General features: G+C 37.3%; 1 protein-coding gene across 3 annotated transcripts; it reads left to right on the top strand.

Annotated features, from left to right (window-relative positions):
* Window positions 1-807: 807 nt before the first annotated feature.
* PM20D2 (peptidase M20 domain containing 2) lies at window positions 808-26,648 on the top strand. Of its 3 annotated transcripts, none has more exons than XM_032651090.1 (7): window positions 808-1,392; window positions 3,484-3,632; window positions 7,658-7,800; window positions 9,150-9,304; window positions 19,058-19,193; window positions 20,237-20,344; window positions 20,579-26,648. In XM_032651090.1, exons 1-7 carry the CDS (start codon window positions 937-939, stop codon window positions 20,731-20,733), a joined length of 1,302 nt encoding a protein of 433 aa, XP_032506981.1. In that variant the 5' UTR covers window positions 808-936; the 3' UTR covers window positions 20,734-26,648. The 3 variants fall into 3 exon arrangements, 2 of the variants coding, with proteins under 2 accessions (XP_032506981.1, XP_032506982.1); XR_004352519.1 differs by lacking the exon at window positions 9,150-9,304 and adding an exon at window positions 2,739-2,788 and having other exon boundaries at window positions 859-1,392; XM_032651091.1 differs by lacking the exon at window positions 20,237-20,344.

The raw sequence follows: 26,648 nt of genomic DNA, 5'->3' as shown, positions 1-26,648 counted from the left end.
ACCGAGTTATAATGTGGACACCAACTGCACACATGTTACTTGAGTTCAGCATCAAAGTTGTAAACGAAAATAGTAAACATGCTCTCTCTCAAAGCTGTTACTAGTTAACAAAACACATTCAAATCAACAAAATAGTATGAATATATATGACCATAAATGTTTTTATTAACTGTTTTGGGCTTTTTAAAAAACCTCATTTTAAATACTTAATTCTAATTCTACTCTACTCAAGTAGACTATAATAGCAAATACATATCTAGTGCTTACTATTTACATTCCAGCTGCTGTTCGAGTTACTAGTAAGTTCTGATTCTAATAAGAAAGCCATATACAGCAGTTTCAGCTTTTATGTAACACAGTAACCTCAGGGAGAAGAAAGTGAGGGCGTTCCGAAAACTTAACTACGTAGTCTATAGACCAGTGTTCTTTGTAAAACATTTATATCGACACCCAGTTTTAGGAACTAAAACCCTTGTATAAATTTGTATTACTATTCTAAAAAAAAAAAATTTGTATTACTATTCTAGAAAGGAGAGTGCCGTTTTTCAGGGGACTATATTCCACTTGGTCTGTCTCTGAGGCCTATTAACCAATAAAACCGTTCTATTCTGCTGCTCTGGGACATAAGCAACAACGAAAAGGAGTAATGACCTTAGACCATAAATAAGTTGTCAGGACAGCCAAGGGGACGAAGGAGAGACGATTAGCGCCAGGACTCGGGTTCCTCCCAGCGACCGGCGGCAGAAGGGGCGGAGCACGTTTCCGGCGAGGCACTGGAGGCGGGGCGCGGGGGCTCTGGGGCGGGTCTCCCGGGAGCTGCGGAGACAACCGGCGCAGGGAACGCCGGGCGTGTGCGCAGACTCAGTCGGCCGCCTGGAGGGAGCGACGTAGCGGGCGGTCGAGAAGAGCGCTGATCGGTCACCGGCTGTGAGCACGATGAGACCCGGAGAGGAGAGGCCGGTAGAGGGGGGCGCCTGCGCCGCCGTCTTCGAGGTGGAGCTGCTGAAGCTGCGCGCGGCGGAGTGCATCGACGAGGCGGCCGAGCGCCTGGGGGCCCTGAGCCGCGCGATCTGGAGCGAGCCCGAGCTGGCCTACGAGGAGCATCATGCCCACGACGTGCTGACGCGCTTCTTCCAGAGCGAGCGCCCGGCCGCGTCGTGGGCGGTGCAGCCGCACTACCAGCTGATCACGGCCTTCCGTGCCGAGTGGGGGCCGCCGCGGGGCTGGGCGGCGCCGCGCCCGCTGCACCTGGGCTTCCTCTGCGAGTACGACGCGCTGCCAGGCATCGGGCACGCCTGCGGCCACAACCTGATCGCCGAGGTCGGGGCGGCGGCCGCGCTGGGTGTCAAGGGGGCCCTGGAGAGCCTCCCTGAGCCGCCTCTGCCCGTGAAGGTGAGGTGGGGCCCGGGCTTGGGATTCCCATCGCCAGCCCAGGCCGGGACCGGCCCGAGAAGGGCGGGAGCCGGCGGTTCCCGTGCGCCTCCGTCCCTTCCCACCCCGGGGCAGGTGTAGGGGACAGCACTCGACGTCCTGGCTTTTTCTAATAGGCAGAACCCCTGGATCAAAGTCAGTAGTTCATGAGTTGCCGACCTAGCGACATTTTGCAGATTTTTGCTTTTTCTCTCCTGCGTAGTTGTAAACAATTGAGTGAACTCTCTCCCTTAGGAAAGAACTTAGAACCAAGCCTGGTTTTCGTGATGGCTTATTTTTGGTAACAGGGGCAATCGCAATTTGCTGACAAGGTTGTGCAATCTCTGGGAGGAGGTAGTTATTATAGGGAAACCTGCAGACCCTCTTCGTTAGCCTCCAAAAAATCCTTTGTTTGTGGCAGTCCTAGGAGCTGTTGTGATTAGAATCATTGGAATTTGGATAGGAAATGTTCAGTCGTTAGAACTACAAAACCTCTAGAAGTATACAAAAAATGGGAAGAGAGTGAACATTAACTACATGATCCTTACGTCTTAAAGTTTATTTCGCGATTTTAAGATATAGCTCGATCCTTTAAACGGGGAAGTGTTTATGTTAGCCACAGGGCAAGTTTAACCTTGTGTTACTCTGTTTTTCCAGGTGGTATATTCTTTCTGTGGGCTAAGATTGAATCACCACTGCTCAGGTTAAGGGGAAGACTAATGTTATATTTTAATATTCTTTAGCCCATTTTTTCCAGTGTCAGTAACCTTTCTCTTTTATCCTTACAGTTCCATCTTTTGTGGCTTTTTCTCTTTAGCTGCCTTCTCTTTTCTGCCTCTGGGCCTTGTTTTTCGTCTGGCTAGGTTTTTGTTTTGTTTGGGGGAGGAGGTGTCCTTTGCCATTGCATGAAGCACTGGAGAGATTTAGCTTTAACCAGGTTTGTGAAAGGTTCAGAGAAGTCAACAAGATTTAACCTGAAAAGTCAGATTTCATGAGTCAAGGGTTAAGAGTAAAAAGCAATTTAAGAGTTTGGGTGCTTTATAACTTCTGACTAAAGCAAGACTTTGGGAAATACACACACTTCTGATTTTGAATGGTAATACTCAGTTTTAGTAAGGTTATCTGTCTTATCTGAAAATGGAATTTATGTTGATTCTCTTTGCAAGCCAAGAACTTTTCCAACTTGTTTCATTGTGTTCTTATACGTGACCTTGAAAGTATATTAGTTGTTTATAATTTTTCTTTGCTTTTAAAAATTGTTTGAAGAAGTTAAGTTTAAATATCAAAGTAAAATGTTTATTCTGTAAAGTTCTCTTTTGTTTAATTAGGTGTTTGGTGACCAATAAATCTGCCTGGTTGAGCTGGTGGAATCGAATTAGTAAGTTTGTGTAATAGTTGGCCGTTTCTAACTGTGGTGTTAAGATTTATTCAATGCTTTTCATAAAGGATGAATGCGTTAAGACCTTCTAAAGAGGTAGTTTGGTAAGGAAACAGAGTTCAGGCCTGAAGGTCAGGGTATCTAATCCCAGCTCTGCTTTAAGCCTTGCTCTGTGATCTGGGGCAAGACATTTCACTCCATGCCTCGAAACCACCCTTCCTAAAATGAAGATACAGATCACTCACCTACCTCACAGGGTTGTTGTGAGGATAACTAATAAGTAACTAGAAAGTTCCTTACCAGTAAAAGTCTTATGAATAATTATATACACATACACTAAAAGACAGTCAAAAATAAGCTTTAAAAGTAAGTCCTAAATAATTTTGAGGAACTTAGTATATAGTACTTACCTCTTTTCATCTTTGACATTAATTCTATAAAATTGTGTTATAAGATTGGGAAAAGTTTCCTATAGAGGCTTTAGTACATACTTTGAGCCAAGTTGGTATAATAATGTCAATTGCAAGTTTGTGGTGAATTTAGCACCGTAGACTTATGCCCACTGCCTTATTTGAGTCAGAGAACAAAACCTCTCTTCATAGTTTGATTTAGATTGTGAATACATATGCAAGGGAACCTGACTGATATTGCCTGCTAGGATTTTTTGTTGCTCTGACACAGGTATTTCTTTCTAGGTAATTGTTCTGGGAACCCCTGCAGAAGAAGATGGTGGTGGCAAAATTGATTTAATCGAAGCAGGGGCTTTTAAAAATCTTGATGTTGTTTTTATGGCCCATCCATCTCAAGAGAATGCTGCTTATCTACCTGATGTGGCTGAACATGAGTGAGTAATCAAGTTGAAATAAACTTCGTAGTGGAAAACAGGCTATTAGAATACTTTAGTGACTTAACTGGAGGCTAAAACTCCGCACTTCTGCATTTAAAAAGTAAATTGAAAAAAAACAGTAAATTGAAAGATAATGATGTGATATTTGATTTCCATTGAACGGCATTTGGTAGGCCCCTTCTAATTGAGATTTAATATGGTGTTCATAATTGAACTGTTAAAATACTGCCTAAAAAGCGTAAGAATAGCAAACAATATGTTGACACGTATGTTCTATTTTGAATTGAGAGGAATCTGATTTCTGGACAATGTCCATCCTTTGATATGGAGTTGCATTTGCAGCTGAATAGATCTGCAAGAGACAGCTTTGTTAGACTTGGGAAGAAAACACACTTCTCTAGTTTACTTATTTTGAGCTCTTTGCAAAAAGGATAAATTATGTTCCTGACGAAAAAATACAGAAACTGACTAGCTGTGGATTTGATTGGAATTTGCCAATATATCCTTTTCTGATTTGTCTGGTGCTGAAACTTTTTTTTTCTTTTTTATCTTTCTCTATGTTGAAAAGCTCACTTTTTTTGGTACCTAGGAGCATGCATCGTTTAAGTGGTTTAAATTTTTTACATCAGAAATTTCAACCACAATAGTTAATGGTCCAGTTAGGGGTCTGGTCCCAAGGAGCCATGGCTCAGCTGCTTGAGGAAAACCCCATGTTCTCCTCTGCAGTAGCCTGGGAGTAATCGCAGAACCACCCCAGCAGTGCTTCTAGATTGTGTGTTCAGTTATCCTGCATTTCTCTGCATCCCTTGTTTTCAGAGGGTGACTATTTTAACTGTTCTGGTATTTTTGGTCTTATCACCAGGAATTGGTATTGTGACAGTAGGAAGAATCTTTCAACTTCCGTTTCAGGGATGCTGTACAGTAGTACACCTCTGGAAAACCTTAGAGGTTAGAAATCTCTGCCAATGCCTCTGGCTAGAAGGGACCAGTGGCTGCAGGCAGGCTTCCCAGTCCATTAGCCTTCTAGGATTTAGGTTTAGGTAGGCTTCTTGGCCTTGATTCTGAAGTCAGTCCATTGGGCCTCAGGCCTTTTCTTAATATCTGGCTTCTTAGATTTTTCATTTGCCAACTTTTAAGATGGAAAGGAGAGCAAGAACAAAAATTTAATTTAAAAAATTACTAATCTATTCATGCTAAAAATCTGTAACAATAAATAAGATAAAGCACTATGTCCCTATTAATCACCTTTTTTCACATCCAGTCCCTTTTCTAGAGATATATGTTCTCCCAGGACTTTGGGGGTATATTTATAGACATAAAATAGGTACATGTATAAATTAAATCTTAAAGGAGGATTTTCCCCCCTCTGAAATAGTCTGCTAAGTATATTGTTGATCTGGCTCTTGCTTTTTAAAATTAAACAATGTGTCTTGAATATCATTCCATATCAGTTTTTTTTAAATGTTCTTTTTTTAAAAAATAAATTTATTTATTTATTTTTGGCTGTGTTGGGTCTTCGTTTCTGTGCGAGGGCTTTCTCTAGTTGTGGCGAGCAGGGGCCCCTCTTCATCGCAGGCCTCTCACTATCGCAGCCTCTCTTGTTGTGGAGCACAGGGTCCAGATGCGCAGGCTCCGCAGTTGTGGCTCACGGGCCCAGTTGCTCCGCGGTGTGTGGGATCTTCCCAGACCAGGGCTCGAACCTGTGTCCCCTGCATTGGCAGGCTGATTCTCAACCACTGCACCACCAGGGAAGCCCTTAAATGTGCTTTTTAAGCCTAAAATACTAATGCTGATATAAAACAGGCATTAACATTTCTTTTCCTGTAGTTTATTGTGCTTTAATTGTACATAGATTTGAACCCTAGAAGAAATGGTGCTAGAGCCATTTTCATAAAGGGCATCTTTTTCCATTTTATAATATTTATCACCAGTTTTGTTAAAATTCCAGTTTCTGAGTGATGGTGATAAGATACAGATCGAGGAAATAACAAGTATCCTAAAATTTAAAATATATATTTGGATTTTGTTTTTTAAATAGAATGTTTGGAATCAGTAAAGAAATGCTATGAGCCTCCTGAATCTAGCTCATTAAAAAAAAAAAAAAAAAAAAAAAAAAAAAAAAAAAGGGGCTTCCCTGGTGGCGCAGTGGTTGAGAGTCCGCCTGCCGATGCAGGGGACACGGGTTCGTGCCCCGGTGTGGGAGGATCCCACATGCCGTGGAGCGGCTGGGCCCGTGAGCCATGGCCACTGAGCCTGCGCGTCTGGAGCCTGTTGCTCCGCAACGGGAGAGGCCACAACAGTGAGAGGCCCGCGTACCGCAAAAAAAAAAAAAAAAAAAAAAAAAGTCGCTCAGTGGCCATGGCTCACGGGCCTAGCCGCTCCACGGCACGTGGGATCTACCCGGACCGGGGCACGAACCTGTGTCCCCCTACATCGGCAGGCGGACTCTCAACCACTGCGCCACCAGGGAAGCCCTAGAGTGACTTTTTAATAATTTAAATGTGGGTACTATTAATCAGGCTTAAAAAGTGTTATCCAAACAAGTCACCATTATTAATTTTTTTTCTTTTGGAGTTATCAGACAAGGCCATGAGTCATGTGTTCAAAGAGTTAAAAAAACAAATGGAGGCAAGTCATCTTTATAAATAACTATTTAATATACAATCCTTTCTCTAAACCTTATTGTTTTTTATTGTATCTGAGTAGACTGGTATGAGAACTATTGGGAAGTGGAAAAACAATTTATAAAATTTTAAGGGAGACGTCCCTGGTGGCGCAGTGGTTAAGAATCCGCCTGCCAATCCAGGAGACACGGGTTCAAGCCCTGGTCTGGGAAGATCCCACATGCTGCGGAGCAGCTAAGCCAGTACGCAACAACTACTGAGCCTGTGCTCTAGAGCCCGTGTGCCACAGCTACTGAAGCCCATGTGCCTAGAGCCCGTGCTCTGCAACGAGAGAAGCCATCGCAATGAGAAGCCCGTGCACTGCAACGAAGAGTAGCCCCCGCTCACCGCAACTAGAGAAAGCCCGTGCACAGCAACAAAAGACCCAACACAGCCTAAATAAATAAAAAAAAAATAAAAATAAATAAAATTTAAAAAAAAAAAAAAAAAAAAAAGAATCCTCCTGCCAGTGCAGGGGACATGGGTTCGAGCCCTGGTCTGGGAAGATCCCACATGCCACGGAGCAACTAAGCCCGTGTGCCACAACTACTGAGCCTGCACTCTAGAGCCCATGAGCCACAACTACTGAACCTGAGTGCCACAACTACTGAAGCCCGCACGCCTAGAGCCCATGCTCCGCAACAAGAGAAACCACCACAATGAGAAGCCCGTGCACCGCAACAAAGAGTAGCCCCCGCTCACCGCAACTAGAGAAGCACGCGTGCAGCAACGAAGACCCAACCCAGACAGAAATAAAATTAATTAATTACTTTTTAAAAAACTTCTAAGGTATTAGTGATACAGGTATTCTGGACCATTAATAAAATATTGGTCAGGAACAACTGACTTAACGCTAGAATATTTTATAATACTGTGAATATAATCTGATTTTTAGAGGTTGTCTTAATCCATTTCAAATGTCACCTTCTTTCTGTCTTTCCTTGACCTTTCCCCACCTTTAAGACAGGAAGAATTATTTGAGCTTTTGTAGACCTTTGATATAGAACTATCACAGTACAGTGTAGAAGGAGACGGGAGCCATCTCTTCTGTAATTCCAGCACTTAATACAGTATTGCATTGTTCGTTTAAATTGAATTGTGTACAGATTTAATTTGTACAGGAGCTCGACTGAGCAAAATTCTTTTTCTCTGTTTTTTTGGAATGCCTTCTTTGTGTTAGTCACTGTATTACATAATAATAAACTAGAACTAAGGTATGTAAATTGCTACATTATTGCTACAAATTAATTCAGTAGTGTGAATCAATTTTGAATAATAGTTGGGTAGTTCTAGTTACTTGGATTTTCTTACTTTGGTGATACTGAAAAAAGTAATTCCGAATGATGTTTTATTTTCTAGTGTGACTGTGAAGTACTATGGAAAAGCATCTCATGCTGCTGCTTATCCCTGGGAAGGACTAAATGCATTAGATGCTGCTGTCCTCGCCTACAACAATCTGTCTGTGTTAAGACAACAAATGAAACCTACCTGGAGAGTTCATGGTACGAATGTCAAATACTTTGGGTAATAGATGGCACTTAATATATTTTAGTGCAATATAATTCCTTAATATTTGATTAAAAAAACATTTGGGAACATTTTACGTATTTTATGAAAATTCCAAAATTTTTTAACATTTTCAGAAATTCCTGGGACAGGATACTAGATGTTCATTTATATGTGGGCAAGAAGATAGTTAAGATTATTTGTACATAAATAGAATGGTCATTTTGAGTATTAGAAATAATGTTTTTATGTAAGGATCTATGTTCTTTCTGTGGATTTTTGAAAGTTAGAACTTGATTTTTCAGTTATCTTCACTGTCTCTTAATATTCTGTGGGTATTTGAAAGTTAGAACTTGATTTTTTCAGTTATCTTCACTGTCTCTTAATAACAAAATTTCATCATTTTCTCATTAAAAAAAAAAAGTGGTGGTTACTGGTTTTATGTACTCAAGTGCTGTTAATCCTAAGTAACATCTTTTTAAATTATGTGTATCACCTTAATATATATGCAGTAATAAAGTATTGTCTTGAAGGTACAGATTTATTTTTTAGTTTATTTCCTTATGATTTAAGAAATTATTATACTTTAAGATCTGTTCTTTGCCTGATTTTGCTATAGTCTGAAATTAGTTTGTAACTGCACTTTTACCAATTTTCTACGTTAGTTTCTTTAAAAAGAATAAACAGGTATATGTAAAAAATATATTTTTTAAAACAGGTCATATAAAATAGGTTTTGCATACTTATTTTCATTATTATTTTGAATGGATACATCTTCCTTCTCAGTCTAGTTCCAAATAAATGCATTTGTTTTGACAGTGGTAGTATATTTTGTCATCTTTGACTTACATTTGTTTCTTGTTGGCATGAAAATTATTCTCCCAGAGCCAAATGCTATTTAAAATGGGATTCCTGAGGTTTGAGGGTAATTACAGAGGCTCATACCATTGGTTTTTTTCCTTATGTCAAAAGTTTATCATAATGTACAACTGTAATAAAACACACTGAAATAAAAGTCTCTCCCAGAAGGCATAAGATAGTTGTAAAAATTTGTAGCAGTTTCTTTATAGTCAGGAATCATAATTTCTTAACATTGTATAAATTCCTCAGACTAAAGTACATATAGACAGTTATTTTTTTCCTATTAGCGAGAAAGTGTCACACTGTGCATAGAAACTTGTTGTATAACATCAAAATCTTTGGTTGGCATATATGTGACGCTAATAAGTTTAAATTATTTTTCTTTATGTATATATTGGCTGAAAAACTTTATGGGTGTATTTAAGCTTAAAGAAATGATCTCCAAGCTCCAAGCTCAATTCCAGTAATTTGGTTCTTTTTATAGGTATAATAAAAAATGGTGGTGTAAAACCCAATATCATTCCCTCTTATTCTGAACTAATCTATTACTTCCGTGCACCCTCAATGAAAGAACTTCCAGTTTTGACCAAAAAGGCAGAAGATTGCTTCAGAGCTGCAGCTTTGGCTACTGGGTGCACAGTAAGAACTTTTAAGAGTTAATCTAAGTTATAATCAGAAGTATATATGTGGGCTGGGGTTGTTTATATTAAGTTACATTTAGAACCTAATTTGTCTCCCTTTTATTTGGCAATCAGTGCCTTGAATATGCAAAACCAGTTGACTGAATAGTTGATGTGAAAATCTTTCATTCTTATTTATTTTACTCAGTGTCTGCATAGGGAAGACTGCAGTCGTCTTATTACACAGGACTTAGAATAACTGATATTGCTGAGCTAGACTCCCTGCCTTTTTGCAAGTTATATTTTTCCTTATTGGCAGTTATGCTTTTGGAAATGCTGTATATAGTTCCTGTAAAGGGAACTTTATGGCAAAATCAGCCAAACCTATTTTTGGTGAAGTCACAGGTGTGTGTAATAGTGATATAAATACTTATGGCTTGCTGGAATGAAAGTTAAAATAGACACAGTAGTCAAGAGGTTTTGTTTATTTGACTCATAAAGTCGGCAACATTTATGTACTGATCATATAGGGCATACAGTGGGATGAGAAGCTCCAGAATTGCATAAATCTTGCCCTGGGGCAAGCCTGTAGTCTGGTTGGAGAGAGAGAAGATCTGGATTTGTGCCTCTCATCCTCACTGATTCTGTAACTTTTGGAAATGTTATTTAGTATCTCTGGGCCTCCATTTTTCCTTGAAAAATGGAGATAATGATGTAATCTATCTTAGGGTTCTTATGAGAATTAAATGGCATAGTGTTTGTGAAGAGTTAGGGCCAACACCTCATACCTTATTTTTTTCTGCCCTCAGTAGACTAGAGGTATATGATTTATTCAGATAGTAAGAGTGATTCTAAGACAGTATATGTTAAGTGGCCAAAGAGTAAAAATTTAAGCATTCATCCCTTATTTATTCATAATTATAGATATTTAAAATATTTATAACATAAAACATGAACTATTATCACTAGCTAATATCCCAAGGTATAATATTGCCTTATAATAAGGTTCATTGTTATTAGATTTGAGTCTATATTTAAGTCTTTTTTTCCTCAGTTTTACTGAGATAAAATTGACATACAGCACTGTATAGGTTTAAGGTATACAACATAATGATCTGACTTACATACATCATGAAATAGATTATCACAATAAGTTTAGTGAACATCCATCATGTCACATAGGTACAACATTAAAGAAATGGAAAAGAAATTTTTTTCCTTTATGATGAGAACTCTTAGAACTTACCCTAACTTTCATGGATAATGTACAGCAGTGTTAATTATCTTTATCATGTTGTACTTACTTACCGTATAACTGGCAGCTTGTACCTGTTGCCTACTTTTGCCTAATTCCCCCTCCCGCCAGCACCCGACTCTGGAAGCCGTAAATCTGATCTATTTTTCTGTGAGCTTGCTTGTTTTTGAAGTATAATTGACCTACAACACTATGTTAGCTCCTGGTATACAACATAATGATTTCATAGTTCTATTCATTTCAAAATGACCACCATGATAAGTCTAGTTGTCATCTGTCACCATACAAAGATATTACAGAATTATTGACTGTATTCCCCACACTGTACATTTCATACCTGTGACTCATTTATTTTGTACTGAATGTTTGTAATCTCCCTCACCTACTACTCTTTTCTCCCAAACCCCCTTCCCTCTGGCAACAACCTGTTTGTTCTCCTTATGACCCTGTTTCTTTTTAGTTATAGTTGTCCATTTGTTTTGTTTTTTAGATTCCACATGTAAGTGAAATCATACAGTATTTGTCTTTCTTTGTCTGACTTATTTCACTTAACATAATACCCTCTAGGTCCATCCATGTTGTTGCAAATGGCAATGTTTCATTCTTTTTATACAGCTGATTAATACAGCTGATTAATATTCCATTGTGTATATGTATACCTTTAGCTATTGTTTTTACGTTCCATCTGTTGATGGACACGTAGACTGCTTCCATATCTTGGCTATTGTAGATAACACTGTAGTGAACATAGGGGTGCATATATCTTTTTGAATTAGCGTTTTTATTTTCTTCACACACCCAGAAGTGGAATTGCTGGAGAGTATGGTAGTTCTATTTTTAATTTTTTGAGGAATCTCCATACTGTTTTCCATAGTGGTTGTACCAATGTAGATTCCCACCAGTGGTGCACAAGGGTTCCCTTCTCTCCACATCCTCACCAACACATATTTGTTGTCTTTTTTGATAATAGCCATTCTGACAGATGTGAGGTGCTATTTCATTATGGTTTTGACTTGCATTACCCTAATGATTAGTGATGTCGAGCATCTTTTCATGTGCCTGTTCCTGTCTGTATGTCTTCTGTAGAAAAATGTCTATTCAGGTTCTCTGCCCATTTTTTAATGAAGCTGTTTGGTTTTCTGCTATTGAGTTGTATGAGTTCTTTGTATATATTGGATATTAACCCCTTGTTGGATCTATTGTTTGCAAACATCTCCTATTCAGTTGTGGCCTTCTTATTTTATTGATGGTAACCTTCACTGTTCAAAAGACTTTTAGTTTGATGTAGTCCCATTCATTTATTTTTACTTTTTTTTCCCCTTGCCTGAAGAGACATATCCAAAAAAAAAAAATTGCTAAGGCTGATGTCAAAGAGCAAACTGCCTATGTTTTCTTCTAGGAGTTTTATGGTTTGGGGTCTTACATTTAAATCTTTAATCCACTTTGAGTTTATTTTTGTATATGGTGTGAGAAAGTAGTCCAGTTTAACTCTTTTGCATGTGGCTGTTCAGTTTTCCAAACGCCACTTATGGAAAGACTGTCTTTTTTTCATTGTATATTCTTGCTTCCTTTTTTGTAGATTAATTGAGCAAAGGTGCATGGGTTTATTTCTGGGCTGTCTGTTCTGTTCCATTGCTCTATGTATCTGTTTTTGTGCCAGTACCATACTGTTTTGATTACCATAGCTTTGTAGTATAGTTTGAAATCAGGGAGCATGATACCTCCTTTTGTTTTTCTTTCTTAAGATTGTTTTGGCTATTCAGGGTCTTTTGTGTTTCTTTACAGGTTTTAGAATTATTTGTTCTAGTTCTGTGAAAAATGCCATTGGTATTTTTATAGGGATTGCAGTGAATCTGTAGATTTCCTTGGGTAGTATGGTCATTTTAACAATATTAATTCTTCCAAACCTTGAACATGGTATATCTTTTCATCTGTTTGTCTCATCTTCATTTGCTTTCATCAGTGTCTTATAGTTTTCCAAGTACAGGTCTTTTACTTCATTAGTTAGATTTATTCCTAGGTATCTTATTCTTTTTGATGAGATCATGAATGGGATTGTTTTCTTAATTTCTCTTTCTGATAGTTCATTGCTAGTGTATAGAAATGCAACAGATTTCTCTATATTAATTTTGTATCCTGCAACTTTACGATATTCACTGATGAGCTCTAGTCGTTTTTTGGTGGTATCTTTAGGGTTTTCTATGTATAGCATCATGTCATCTGCACACAGTTGACAGTTTTACTTCTTCCTTTCCAATTTGGATGCCTTTTATTTCTATTTTTTATCTGATTGCTGTGGCTAGGACTTCCAATACTAAGTTGAATAGAAGTGGGCAGAGCGGGCATCCCTGTCTTGTTCCTGATCTTAGAGGAAATGCTTTCAGCTTTTTACTGTTAATTAAGATGTTGGTTGTGGGCTTGTCGTATATGACTTTTTTTTAATTATTAATTTTTATTGGAGTATAGTTGCTTTACAATGTTATGTTAGTTTCTGCTGTACAGCAAAGTGAATCAGTTATACGTATACATATATCCCCTCTTTTTTAGAGTTCCTTCCCATTTAGGTCACGACAGAGCATTGAGTAGAGTTCCTTGTGCTATACAGTAGGTTCTCATTAGTTATCTATTTTATATATAGTAGTGTATGTAAGTCAATCCCAATCTCCCAGTTCATCCCACCCACCCCTTCCCCCCTTGGTATCCATACATTTGTTCTCTACTTGTGTGTCTCTATTTCTGCTTGGCAAATAATTTCATCTGTATCATTTTTCTAATATAAGCAATATTACATAATATTTGTTTTTCTCTTTCTGACTTACTTCACTCTGTATGACAGTCTCTAGGTCCATCTATGTCTCTGCAAATGGCACAATTTCATTTCTTTTTATGGCTGAGTAATATTCCATTTTATATATGTGCCACATCTTTATCCGTTCCTCTGTTGATGGACATTTAGGTGGCTTCCACATCCTGGCTGCTGTAAATTGTGCTTCAGTGAACATTGGGGTGCAGGTGTATTTTTGAGTTACAGTTTTCTCTAGGTATATGCCCAGGAGTGGGGTTACTGGGTCATATGGTAGTTCTGTTTTTAGTATTTTGAGGGACCTCCATACTGTTCTCCACAGTGGCTGTACCAGTTTACATTCCCACCAACAGTGTAGGAGGGTTCCCTTCTCTCCACACCCTTTCCAGCATTTATTGTTTGTGGATTTTTTGATGATGGCCATTCTGACTGGTGTGAGGTGATACCTCATTGTAGTTTTGATATGCATTTCTCTAATAATTAGTGATGTTGAGCATGTTTTCATGTATTTGTTGGCCATCTATATGTCTTCTTTGGAGAAATGTCTATTTAGGTCTTCCACCCATGTTTTGATTTTTTTTTTGATATTGAACTGCATGAACTGTTTGTATATTTTGGAGATTAATCTCTTGTCGGTTGTTTCATTTGCAAATATTTTCTCCTAGTCTGAGTGTTGTCTTTTCGTTTTGTTTATGGTTTCCTTTGCTTTGCAAAAGCTTTTAAGTTTAATTAGGTCCCATTTGTTTATTTTTGGTTTTATTTTCGTTACTGTAGGAGTTAGGTCAAAAAAGACTTTGCTGCAATTTATGTCAAAGGTGTTCTGCCTGTGTTTTCCTCTAAGAGTGTCTGGCCTTACATTTAGGTCTTTAATCCATTTTGAGTTTATTTATTCTTTTACATGTAGCTGTTCAGTTTTCCAGCACCATTTATTGAAAGACTGTCTTTTCTCCATTGTATATTTTTGCTTCCTCTCTCATAGATTAGGTGACCATAATTAGGTGCGTGGGTTTATCTCTGGGCTCTCTATCCTGTTCATTGATCTATATTTCTGTTTGACTTTTGTTATTGAGGTATGTTCCCTCTACACCTCCTTTGTGGAGAGGTTTTTGTTTGTTTGTTTTAATTTATTTATTTTATTCTTGGCTGCGTTGATTCTTTGTTACTGCGTGCAGGCTTTCTCCAGTTGCGGTGAGCGGGGAGCCACTCTTTGCCATGGTGTGTGGGCTTCTCATTGCAGTGGCTTCTGTCATTACGGAGCACGGGCTCTAGGCACGCGGGCTCAGTATTTGTGGCACATGGGCTCAGTAGTTGTGGCTCGCGGGCTCTAGAGCACAGGCTTGGTAGTTGTGGTACACGGGCTTAGTTGCTCCGTGGCAGGTGGGATCTTCCCGGACCAGGGCTTGAACCCGTGTCCCCTGCATTGGCAGGTGGATTCCTAACCACTGCACCACCAGGAAAGTCCCTGAGAGTTTTTATCATAAAGGGATGTTGAATTTTGTCAAAAGCTTTTTCTGCATCTACTGAAATGATCATATGATTTTTATTCTTCAATTTATTAATGTGGTGTATCACATTGATTAATTTGTGGATATTGAACCATTCTTGTTGCATCCTTGGGATAAATTGCACTTGATCGTAGTATATAATCCTTTTAATGTATTGTTGAATTCAGTTTGCTGATATTTTGCTGAGGATTTTTGCATCTATGTTATCAGTGATACTGTCCCGTAATTTCATTTTTTGTGACATCTTTGTCTTGTTTTGGTGTCAAAGCGATACTGGCTTTATAGAATGAGTTTGGAAGTGTTCCTTCCCTGCAACTTTTTGGAATAGTTTGAGTATAGGTATTGACTCTTTTCTAAATTGTTTGGTAGAATTCACTTGTGAAGTCCCATGATCCTGGACTTCTGTTTATTAGAAGTTTCTTTTTATTAGTGATTCATTTCATGAATTTCATTACTGGTAATTGGACTGTTCATATTTTCTGTTTCTTGCTGTTTCAGTCTTGGGAGATGGTACATTTTTAGGAATCTGATTATTTCTTCTAGGTTGTCCACTTTACTGGCATATAATTGTTCATAGTAATCTCTTGGGATCCTTTTGTTTTTCTGTGGTGTCATTTGTAACTTTTCCTTTTTCATTTCTGATTTTAGTGATTTGGGCCCTCTCTTTTTTTCTTGATGAGTCTGGCTAAAGATTTGTCAATTTTATTTATCTTTTCAAAGAACCAGCTCTTAGTTTCTATATTTTCTGTTGTTTTTTTAGGCTCTATTTTGTTTATTTCTGCTCTGATCTTTATGATTTCTTTCCTTCTACTAACTTCAGGTTTTGTTTGTCCTTTTCTAGTTCCTTTAGGTGTAAGTTTAGATTGTTTATTTGAGATTTTTCTTGTTTCCTGAGCTAAGCTTGTATTGCTATAAACTTCTCTCTCAGAACAGCTTTTGCTGCATCTCATGGATTTTGCATTGTTGTGTTTCCATTTTCATTTGTCTCCAGGTATTTTTATTTCCTCTTTGACTTATTTAGTGACCCATTGGTTGTTTAGGAGCATTGTTTAGCTTCCACACATTTGTGATTTTTGCAGTTTTTTCTTGTAGTTGATTTCTAGTCTCATATGTGTGGTCAGAAAAGATGCTTCATATGATTTCAGTCTTCTTAAATTTACTGAGACTTGTTATGTGGTCTAGCATGTTACCTGTCCTGGAGAATGTTGTATGTATCCTTGAAAAGAATGTGTATTCTGCTGCTTTTGGATGGAATGTTCTATATATATCTGTTAAGTCCATCTGGCCTTAATGTGTCATCTAAGGCCAGTGTTTCCTTATTGGTTTTCTGTTTGGATGATCTATTCCTTGATGTAAGTAGGGTGTTAGTATGTTACAGTCAGTTTCTCCCTATATGTTAGCTAATATTTGCTTTATGTATTTTGGTGTTCCATGTGTTGGGTGCATGTATATTTATAAATGTTATATCTTCTTGTTGGATTGACCTCTTGATCATTATGTAATGTCCTTCTTTGTCTCTTGTTACAGTCTTGTTTTAAAGTCTGTTTTGTCTGAGTATTGCTCAGTATTGCTATCCTGTATTGCCAGTATTGCTATCCTGGCTTTCTTTTCATTTCCATTTGCATGGAAATGCCTTTTTCCATCCCTTCACTTTCAATCTGTCTATGTCTTTAGATCTGAAATGAGTCTCTTGTAGGCAGCATATATATGGGTCTTGTTTTTGTATCCATTCAACCACTCTATGTCCTTTTTTTTTTTTTTTTTTTTTTCCAGCCACGCCATGTGGCTTGCAGGATCTTAGTTCCCTGACCAGGGATTGAACCTGGGTCCCAGCAGTGAAAGCAATGAGTCCTAACCACTGGACCACCAGGGAATTCCCCATATTTGGATTCTTCTTTCTTTTTTTGTATATGTATCTATTATAGACTTTTGGTTTGTGGTTTCCATGAGGTTTATAAATAGCAATCTACATACATTTGTGGTTATTTTAAGTTACTGATCTCTTAAGTTTGAATGCATTTTAACAACCCTGTGTTTTTATTCCTTCCCCTCACCTTTACTGTTTTTGATACCATATTTTACACCTTTTCTTCTGTGTATCCCTAAACTCCTTATTATAGATAAGATATATATCTGTATCCTTCCTACTAGCTTTATAAGTGGTTGATCTATTGATACTACCTTTACTGTGTATTTACCTTTAGCAGTGTGGTTTTTCCTTTTGTAATTTTCATATTTCTAGTTGTGTGGCGAGAAGTCCTTTTAACGTTTCTCGTAAAACTGGTTTTGTGATGCTGAACTCTTAACTTTTGCTTGTCTGTAAAACTTTTGATCTCTCCTTCAAATGAATGAAAGTGTTGTCAGGTAGAGTATTCTTGGTTGTAGGTTTTTCCCTTCCATCACTTTAAGGATTGATATATTGTGCTATTCCCTTCTGGCCTGCAGAGCTTCTGCTGAAAAGTCAGCTGATAGCCTTATGGGAACTCCTTTGTACGGAACTTGTTGCTTTCTTCTTTCTGCTTTTTATATTCTCTCTTCATCTTTTAAATTTTTAAAAAATTTATTTATTTTATTTATTTATTTTTGGCTGTGTTGGGTCTTCGTTGCTGTGCACGGGCTTTCTCTAGTTGTAACGAGCGGGGGCTACTTTTTGTTGAGGTGCGCAGGCTTCTCGTTGCGGTGGCTTCTCTTGTTGCAGAGCACTGGCTCTAGGCATGTGGGCTTCAGTAGTTGTGGTGCAAAGGCTCAGTAGTTGTGGCTCGCAGGCTCAGTAGTTGTGGCGCACGGGCTTAGTTGTTCTGCGGCATGTGGGATCTTCCCAGACCAGGGTTCGAACCCATGTCCCCTGCCTTGGCAGGTGGATTCTTAACCACTGCCACCAGGGAAGCCCCTCTCTCTTTATCTTTAATTTTTGCCATTTAAGGACGGCATGATCCTCTTTGGGTTGATCCTATTTGGGATTCTCTGTGTTTTCTGGACTAGATATCTGTTTCCTTTCCCAGGTTAGGGATGTTTTCAGTTATTATGTCTTCAAATATGTTCTCTGCTCCTTTTTCTCTCTCTTCTCCTTCTGGGACCCTGATAATATGAATGTTAGTACTCTTGATGTTGTCCCAGAGGACTCTTAAACTGTCTTCATTTTTAAAAATTCATTTTTCTTTTTTCTCTTCAGCTTGAGTGATTTTCACTACTCTGTCTTCCAGTTTGCTGGTCCATTCGTCTGTATCGTCTAATCTACTATTGATTCCTTCTAGTGTATTTCTTATTTCAGTTATTGTATTCTTTAGCTCTGAATCTTTTTTATGTTTTCTAACTCTTTGTTAAAAACTTCTGACTCCTCACTCTGTTCATCCATTCTTCTGAGTTTTTTGAGCATCTTTATGATTGTTACCTTAAACATCTTATCAGATAGATTGCTTATCTCCTCTTCTCCTATATTTTAAATAGTCTTTTAATAATTTTTTATGTTTTGGCTGACTTGTATCTACTTAGGTTGTCATTGTTTCTAACTTAGATGTTGCTAAAAGTAGAATATTATCTCTGCCATTTTATAATTGGTTTTTGCTAATGCTATTGGGATTATCTGTAGTTTGTGGGAGTATTGCCCATTTTTGATTTAGTCAAATCTAAATCTGTAAATCCTCTTAACTGGGCACATATAAACTGCTTCTGTATCTTCATGCACTGAAATTAATAAATGAGGACCATAGTCAACCTTTCCGCATTGTGAATCTTCTGTCTTGCTCAGGATATGTTATGCCTTTCAGACCAGGCAGTGGTGTCAGTGTCAGTTTGTATATTGGAAATTGGTAAATCTTGATTTCTTTCTTTTAGAGGCTATAGCCTACGGCAGTATTTCTTAAGCATGTGATTTGGGGACCACATGCATCAAAATTACTTGGGGGTGCTGGCTAAAATGGAGACTCCTGGCCTCTCCCACACCTTGTTTAGGGACTGAAGTTGAGACTCACTGACTAGGTGACCTCGTGTGCTTTGGTGCATATATAATGTAAAGGAGAGAGGGTCCTAGGAACTCCCGTTATAGAAAAACATGCTTTTTTAAGGTAAAAGATTTGAGAGAGTTTATATCCTGAAGGGGGGGTGCCTCCTCTTAAACCTCTTTCTGTTAGAGAACTATTGCTAGTTTGAAAATTAGATAGTGAATTTGAGTTTCTTAATTCAAAATTTGTTTTATAATTTTTTTCTTAGGTAGAAATTAAAGGTGGAGCACATGATTATTACAATGTTCTTCCCAATAAGAGCCTGTGGAAAGCTTATATTGAAAATGGAAAAAAGCTGGGAATAGACTTCATTTCAGAAGATGCAATGTTGAATGGCCCTTCAGGTGATTAAGTTCTTTCAAACATATATTATATGCTATTTGAGGAAGGGAAGTACCATCCATGGTTAAATGGTTTTGTTTAACAGCTTTCGGGGTTGGGGGAGGTATTGCTCGTGATTTTTAATGAGTTTTTTCACAAACTTAATGGGTAGGGGAAAGACACTAATGCACTCCTCAGTGAATGTAGAATGTTAAGTGAACAGATTTGTTTTTAGAAATAGCCAACATACCCTTTGCTTTATATTCTAAATATTTCTAGTGTTTAAATTTGCTTAGTTCTAATTTTTAAGTAAGCTACTTAAAGGGGAAATAGAATTTTAATTCATCTCCAGTCATCAGTAAGCAGGTTACTAAGGACTTAGTTATATGGGGGCATTTTCAGTTTCTGAGGAGTAACAAACAGTTATTAGAATTTAAATAATCATAAGCATATCAGGTTATTTTAGGTTTTTTTCCTTTTAAGAGCATTATTATGTTTGCATGTTAGAAAAGCCTCTCTTAAAATATAATAATAAATGTTGATGAAATAGACTCAGAGGGACTTGGAGATAAAAACAGGGTGTTGATGTCATTCAGTGAGATAAGAGTTCAAGAGAAAGAGCAGGCTGGAGTATGGTAGGTTGGTATTAATTATTAGTTTGTTAAATTTGAGGTGTTCACAGGACTTCTAAGGAAAGCTGTCCAGTAGCCTGTTCCAAAAGTTGTTTGGGAGGAGACTCAGGGGTTGTCAATACATGAGAGGTGATTGAAAACATAGGTTTCAATGTGGATGAGGTTGCCCAAGTACACAGGAGAAGGAGTAGCCCAGAGACGAAACCCTAGGGATCACCAGTACTCAGGTGACAGGTGAAGGAAAGTGACTAGAGAGGGAGACAGAGGAAGCCAGACAGTCAGGAGAGTGGAGTCATGGAAACCAAAAGAGTAGAGAGTTTCTAGAAAGGAAGGAGCGGTAAATCATGTCAGGTGCTATAGAGATTAAGGTAAGTGTGCTTTAGCGTCCATTGGACTAGCAATTAGAAATTCATGGTTTGTCTTACCTTTCCAAGGATCTACTGATTTTGGAAATGTTACTTTTGTGGTTCCTGGGATTCATCCATATTTTTACATTGGCTCTAATGCCTTGAATCATACAGAACAATATACTGAAGCTGCAGGTAAGTGTTATTACAAGTGAATGTTTTGGCATATACTCTTTTCGTAGTAGTAGTTGCCTTTCTAACTGTTTAGGTTAGCCTGTTATTACTTCTTTACCTAACAACACCTCAGGAAATACTATATTGTGGTGGGCAGTTGGAGAGGCAATTTAGATATTGAGAGCTAACCAGAAAACTAATAAAGTAATTGTAATACATATGAGGTTATCTTTATTCATTTTATCTACCTTTTAGGATCACAAGAAGCTCAGTTCTACACTTTGCGAACGGCCAAAGCTCTGGCAATGACTGCCTTGGATGTTATTTTTAAACCAGAGCTGCTAGAAAGAATCAGAGAGGACTTTAAATTGAAACTTCAAGAAGAAGAGTTTTTAAATACAGTAGAATAAAAGGAAGATTTAGGAGCCACTCACGGATCATGAAGAAGTGATGATTTTCTTCTTTAATCTTTTTTAATGAGGGAGGAGGGCATGGCTTGTTTTTCAGTCTTAAGGGAGTCATATTCCCCTTACCTGAAAAGTGAGGACACGATGTGGAGAAAACACATTACCTCATATCTAGAGTGAAAATTTCACAAATCTGTATATGATGGAATTGTGACATTTCAGGGCTGGTATGTAATGGCATTTCATAAACAACCTGGATGACACATGGTTTATCAGTGATAACATTTTATAAATCCATATGTTGTGTGAGTGTATTTTGAAAGATCCAAGAGATTTCAAGCCTTATATCCAGAATTGCCACATGAAAGATTTTTTTTGATATAGGGTGGTAACATTGTTCTATAAAATTGCTTTAAAATTCAAGTTCTAAATTTAGGGAAGGTTCATTTGGAATATCTGACTATATCTCTTTTGGTTTAGAGAATTTCTTCATTGACAATAAAAGTATGCTTTTTATCAGAAATGCTGTGGGGAAACAACTAGAAACTCAGGTACAAAGAATAAGCTTTAGTTTTACCATTTGAAGGAAAATGAAAATGTTCTTTTTTATATATAATTTACTCTGAGAGGTGGCATTAAAGTGCTATTCCTCATTCCATATTTCAGTAATAGAAAAAATGGTAAATGGATAGGATTAGACTCTTCCTATCTTCCTATCTACCAAGGTGTTTGCTTGGTAGCCCCATGGTGTTCCAGAGGAATTTAATTAGAGGAGTGATGTCTGCTTATCTTGAATGTTAATGCCATATAACTGATCCCCTCCACCTAGCAGCCCTATTCAGGTTTCTTCTCAGAAGCTAGCCTGTCCAGCTTGAGTAAACTCAGTAGTTTATTAAGTTTAGGGGACAGAATTCTAAGCCTCCTTAAGCCCCATGCTAGCTCAATATAAACTAAAAAGTATTGTAAGTTTTTCCTGGTGTGACTTTCTTGAACATGATAAAAGAATGTGAAACAAGTATCCGGTAAAACAAATATTTTACTCTGTGAATATAGTAAAGGTCCAGTAGACTTTATTTTAAAGGGAGTCCTCAAGTTTGAGTGTAAGCATTCCAGAAATGGAAGGGGAAGGAGGGAAAAGTGAGCATTTGGCCTCTGCTGTAAGCAAGTCACTTGGGTGCTCTGTGCCTTCAGCTCCTCGTTTGGAAAGTTAGATTAGATCCCTCATCCTTACAGTCCTTTAAACCTCTAATTCCTATTCTATCTGAAATTATTTAAAGTTGAAACAAGGAGAAGGGAATTTGAGTGGAGAGTTAGTAGTTGAGAATTGCTTTTCTTCTGCATCAAAGGTCTGCAGACTGCGGCCTGATTTGGCAAGCAGCCTGATTCTGTATGGCTAGCATTCTGGAAATGGTCTGTACATTTTTAAAGGGTTGTAGAGAAAAATAAAGCATCAGAGACCAGATCGTTTGACCTGCGAAACCTAAAATATTTACAATCTGGCCCTTTGTAAGATAAAGTTTGCCAGCCCATCCTACGTAACAGTAAAATAAAAACTGTTTCTCTTTGACTACATCATATAATCAGATCTTCTCCTAGAAGAAAACTTGAAGCCTCTGAATTGAAAACATTAAGAAAGGGATTTAGACAGCAGTGCTCTGTGTTGACCATTATAATGCATCAGTGGTTTCTCCTCATTGAGGGTTCTGGCTCTTTCGAAGTTTGCTTTCTTTTAGCATTTACTTTGTTCTGGGATACAGCTACCCTGCTGCCTTAAGGCTGTCCTCTATGCAAGCTGCTCTTCTAACCCTTCACATTAGCTTTTAGAACATGATCCTCCATGACACTCTGATTATTTATAACCTCAAACAGGCATGGTTGGTATGTACTTTACAAACAGAAGAGGGATCAACAAAGGCTTCATGCTGAGAATTGGATATGTCCAAGACCTCTGGTTTATAAAAACAGAATTAGTTTCCTAATTATCAATTTAATACATTTCTCAACTACAAGCTTCAAATTCCTTATATAAATCCTGCACTCTAAGGAATGTGGTTTTATTTTCTAAAGCCTCGCTAAAATTCTAGAACAGTGATTGTTAACTGGTGTCCTGACACACTGATATTCTCCTGTCTCTTGTGAACTGTCACAAGTTTATTGTTACTCATACAAAGTATTTGTGACGAATTTACTTGTTAAAACCGAATTAGAGAAAATGTCAGGTTAGCATTCTGTTGTTGGCGATTCACTTGTGTTCTGATAAGCATCCTGCATGAGAGAGCAAGGTGTCGAGTTGCTGCTGATGTGCAGGGGAGAGGTACAGTCTGTACCAGTGCTATCCGCCACAACCCAGTCAGAGGAGGTAATGTTGACAATACCGCTAAGATTTCTGTCCCTTCAGAGTTTCTGTAAGATTTTGTTTTCCTTTCAACATTTAAAAAACTTGGTCAAAATATGGGATTACCCATTGAAATATGTCCTGGATTTATCATGTCAGAAAAGAGGTTGAGATGCTCCAGAGTCTATCTAGAAGTATGTCTTTTTTTTCCCCAGATCTCACCTTGACATTTTACATTATTTTACTTTAAGTTATTTAATATAATTCAGACTTTTTAAATCCCTTTTTATATATCAATGAATTAACTGAGCCATATTACACTGAAAAGTGTAAATAAATAACATAAATAAATGCTGAGTCAAAAAATCTGTCCAGAGGAACAATTGTAGCTAATCTTCACTCTGCCATTTGAATTTGGGAGACTACTTCATTTGTAATGGTAGTTTTTCCTTTTGGAACTAAGTTCTTTCTTTATCCTCATACTTCAATGGCATGTTTGGAATGTGCTAAATTTTCATAAACATTTATACTTAAATTATCATTATTGATTAGTCCTCATATTTTGGATTAAGTCTCCAAAGATTTTGGAAGATAAATGGGGAAGCACTCGATTACAGGAGAACAGTGTCACTTCTAGATAAAAAGGGTTATAGATAGCTCTTTATATTTAAAAGATGAATATTTATTTTTAGGAGGTTGACACATGAATAGGACTTTTTCAAAATTTTGTGTCTTGATTTTGAGGAAGGGGGCAACTAAGTTTTTCTCCCAGAATTAATTTGAATGATGACACTTTACTGTCACTTGGATTCAGTGATTGTGTGTTATTCCTCCACTAGATTGTATGTTCTTTGAAGCCATTGTCTTCTCAATATGCTTAATTTCCTTCAAGTACACTAAAACCTGACTCATCTGGAAAAAAACAGGCCAAGCTGAGTTCATGTAAAGTTTAAAATAATATAATTTTTTAAATATTGAATTAGTTTCTGACCTAAACTAGAGATATAGGTGGACCTGCTTGAGGTATCTTTGTTTTTATGGAAAATGCTTTTATTACATGCCTTTTTTTTTTTTTTTTTTTTTAACTTTCACTGTTCACAGGCTGAACGAAAGGCCTTTTCCTCAAATAGCAACGTTTGGCTGTCTTTGTTAAATTAATAGACTTTAAAGGTATAATTCAAATTAATGGTTTAAATTTAATTACAGATTGAAAATGTTTTCTCTTTTGTGACTTAATTTTAAAAGCAGGCCTGACTGAATATGGGGCCTGTATAAAACAATTATACTGAACAATTATATTAGACTGAGTATAGCTAATATTTAGCTTGCCTCTTAAAATTCTCAGACTGCTATTCAGTTTTAAAAACTACCCATAGTTTATGAACTACTCAGGAAGATTTTCCCTTTTAATTGTTTCTTCGTGTAGTACTCATAAGGGCTGGGACATTTGGGATAAACTAGAACATTTTCATGTGTTTTATGAATACTTGTATAAACTGAAAATGTTTTGATTTCCCGCAATCCTCCAAAGGACTGTTTATTTATTGATGAGTTGTGTTGATATTTTTGCTGTTACAATTTCAGCAATGGAGTTCAGTGAACGTTTGTCGAGGAGAGCCTACTTCTAAGCACTGGGGGGAAGACAAAGAGTAAGATATGGTCCATGCCCCAAAAAAACTTGTGGTTGGTGGTAAGTTCTCATAAGATTTGCTTCATCTGAGCACACTGGGATTGAGGGAACATCTGAAGGCTGCTGTCTTGGAAATTTTTGAGGAAGTGTTTCTAAAACACTTAAAAATACCTGAGTCATGTCAGTCTGTTTGAATAGAAGAAATCGATATGAAAAGTCTTTTCTTAAAAAACGATTGTCTTATTTTATAGTATATTCTTTTTAAAAAAACATTTCTGATAGCTGTGTTTTATACATTTCTTTTTATCTGAAGCATCTCTGGTCTTCTGGAAAATGTCCTACATAGTGCTAGCCTTCAAACTATCAAAGTAAATTTTCATTGTAAAATAAATTAATTGTCTTTGTGCCAGCTAGCAACTCTTTATAAGTCTGTAAGGTATGAAAAATTACATCTTTATTTTTTTTACATACTTCAGGCATTTTACAAACCAATTAAATAGTTGAGGATAATGCATTTTGACATGTATAAAATAATTTTTTCAAGTAAGCAATCAGTCTCTACTACCATCAGATCATAGTCATTTTTAAAATATTTAATACATACATATTAAAGTATGTATGAAAAAATCTAAAATGTTAATAAATATGTTTATCAAATAGCAATGGTCTTGGGGTTTTTTTCAACATAATTAAGGAGTTTTAAAAATATATGAAGATAAAGCACAGTTACCCAAATACAATGTGATATATTATATTCCCTCATGCATCAGTATTACAGATGTTGATTTGCTTTTAAACTTTAAACGTATTATTTATATGAGAATTTTAAAAGAACAATTAAGTTCTTTTGTTTAAAAATAAATGTTTTACTAGTCTCGGATGCTGAAAAATGCCAATGCAAGTTTTACATGGTAAGAGGTAGGTACATAATTACAGTATTGAATTTTCTTTAAAAATTATTTTTCAACTTCAATACAAAGTAATTTCATGTAATAACTCAAATGCAGTAGAGCAGGTTTTTAGATTCTTAACAATGGCTAAAGAATAAGTGTCTCACGTAAGAAAAATTACAGGTGTCTGTGTTTTTTGGTTGAAACTTGCTTTCAAAATAGAGTCCAAGTCTGTTCTTTTTTTCCAGTGATTAAAATGTAAGATTAGCTTTGGTTGGTTCAGTGGATAAAAGCATCCAATCACCTTAAAATATAAACCTCAGAAATACAAAATACAAAAGAATATCAGGCCAAGGTCTTAAATAGACAAGAATCTCGTTTAGGTCAAAGACTAAGTAGACATTGCCCCACTGGGTAAACAATAAATTGCATTTGAGAGAGTTTGAACTTTTATCTGTCTGTTGTGTCACTAATGCCTGACAATATTTTGTTTGGCTCAAGAGAATGGAAAGCAGTTCAAAAACTTCCTGTTTTCCCACTTGAGCTTAATTTATTCAAGGAATACCAAACCTTCTAGGTCCAAGCGTTGTTGCTGCCTGTAAATGATACGGATTCAGGATTCACGACCACTTCATGCCTTGTCATCTGATCTGAGTCATTCCCTGCAGGAGGATCATGTGTTGTGTATGAGGACCTTAAAGAGTTTGATGTGAACCTAAGTACCGCTTGATTGTGAGTAGAGTTCAAGTTTGCTTATAGCTTGATAGAGGGGTAGGATGCCACCTTTGAAGAAGTAGACTTAGATGCAGTTGAAGCCTAAAGTTTTAAACTATTGTCCAAGCCCCATTAATCTCTGAAAGTGGTGATGTGATACTAAGTTATCGTTCAGCCTAATGTTTCTTTAGAGATGGAGCGGTTACCCATAGCAACTGTTTGGTATACCTCCCATTGTCTTTATTTTTATTTTTTTATAAATTTATTTATTTATTTATTTTGGCTGCGTTGGGTCTTTGTTGCTGCGCATGGGCTTTCTCTGGTTGTGGCGAGCGGGGGCTACTCTTTG

Source organism: Phocoena sinus, chromosome 12, assembly GCF_008692025.1.
Source record: "Phocoena sinus isolate mPhoSin1 chromosome 12, mPhoSin1.pri, whole genome shotgun sequence".
NCBI classification, from domain to species: domain Eukaryota; kingdom Metazoa; phylum Chordata; class Mammalia; order Artiodactyla; family Phocoenidae; genus Phocoena; species Phocoena sinus.
Note: the sequence above shows the minus strand (reverse complement) of the source record. Positions and strands in the feature narration are given on the sequence as shown.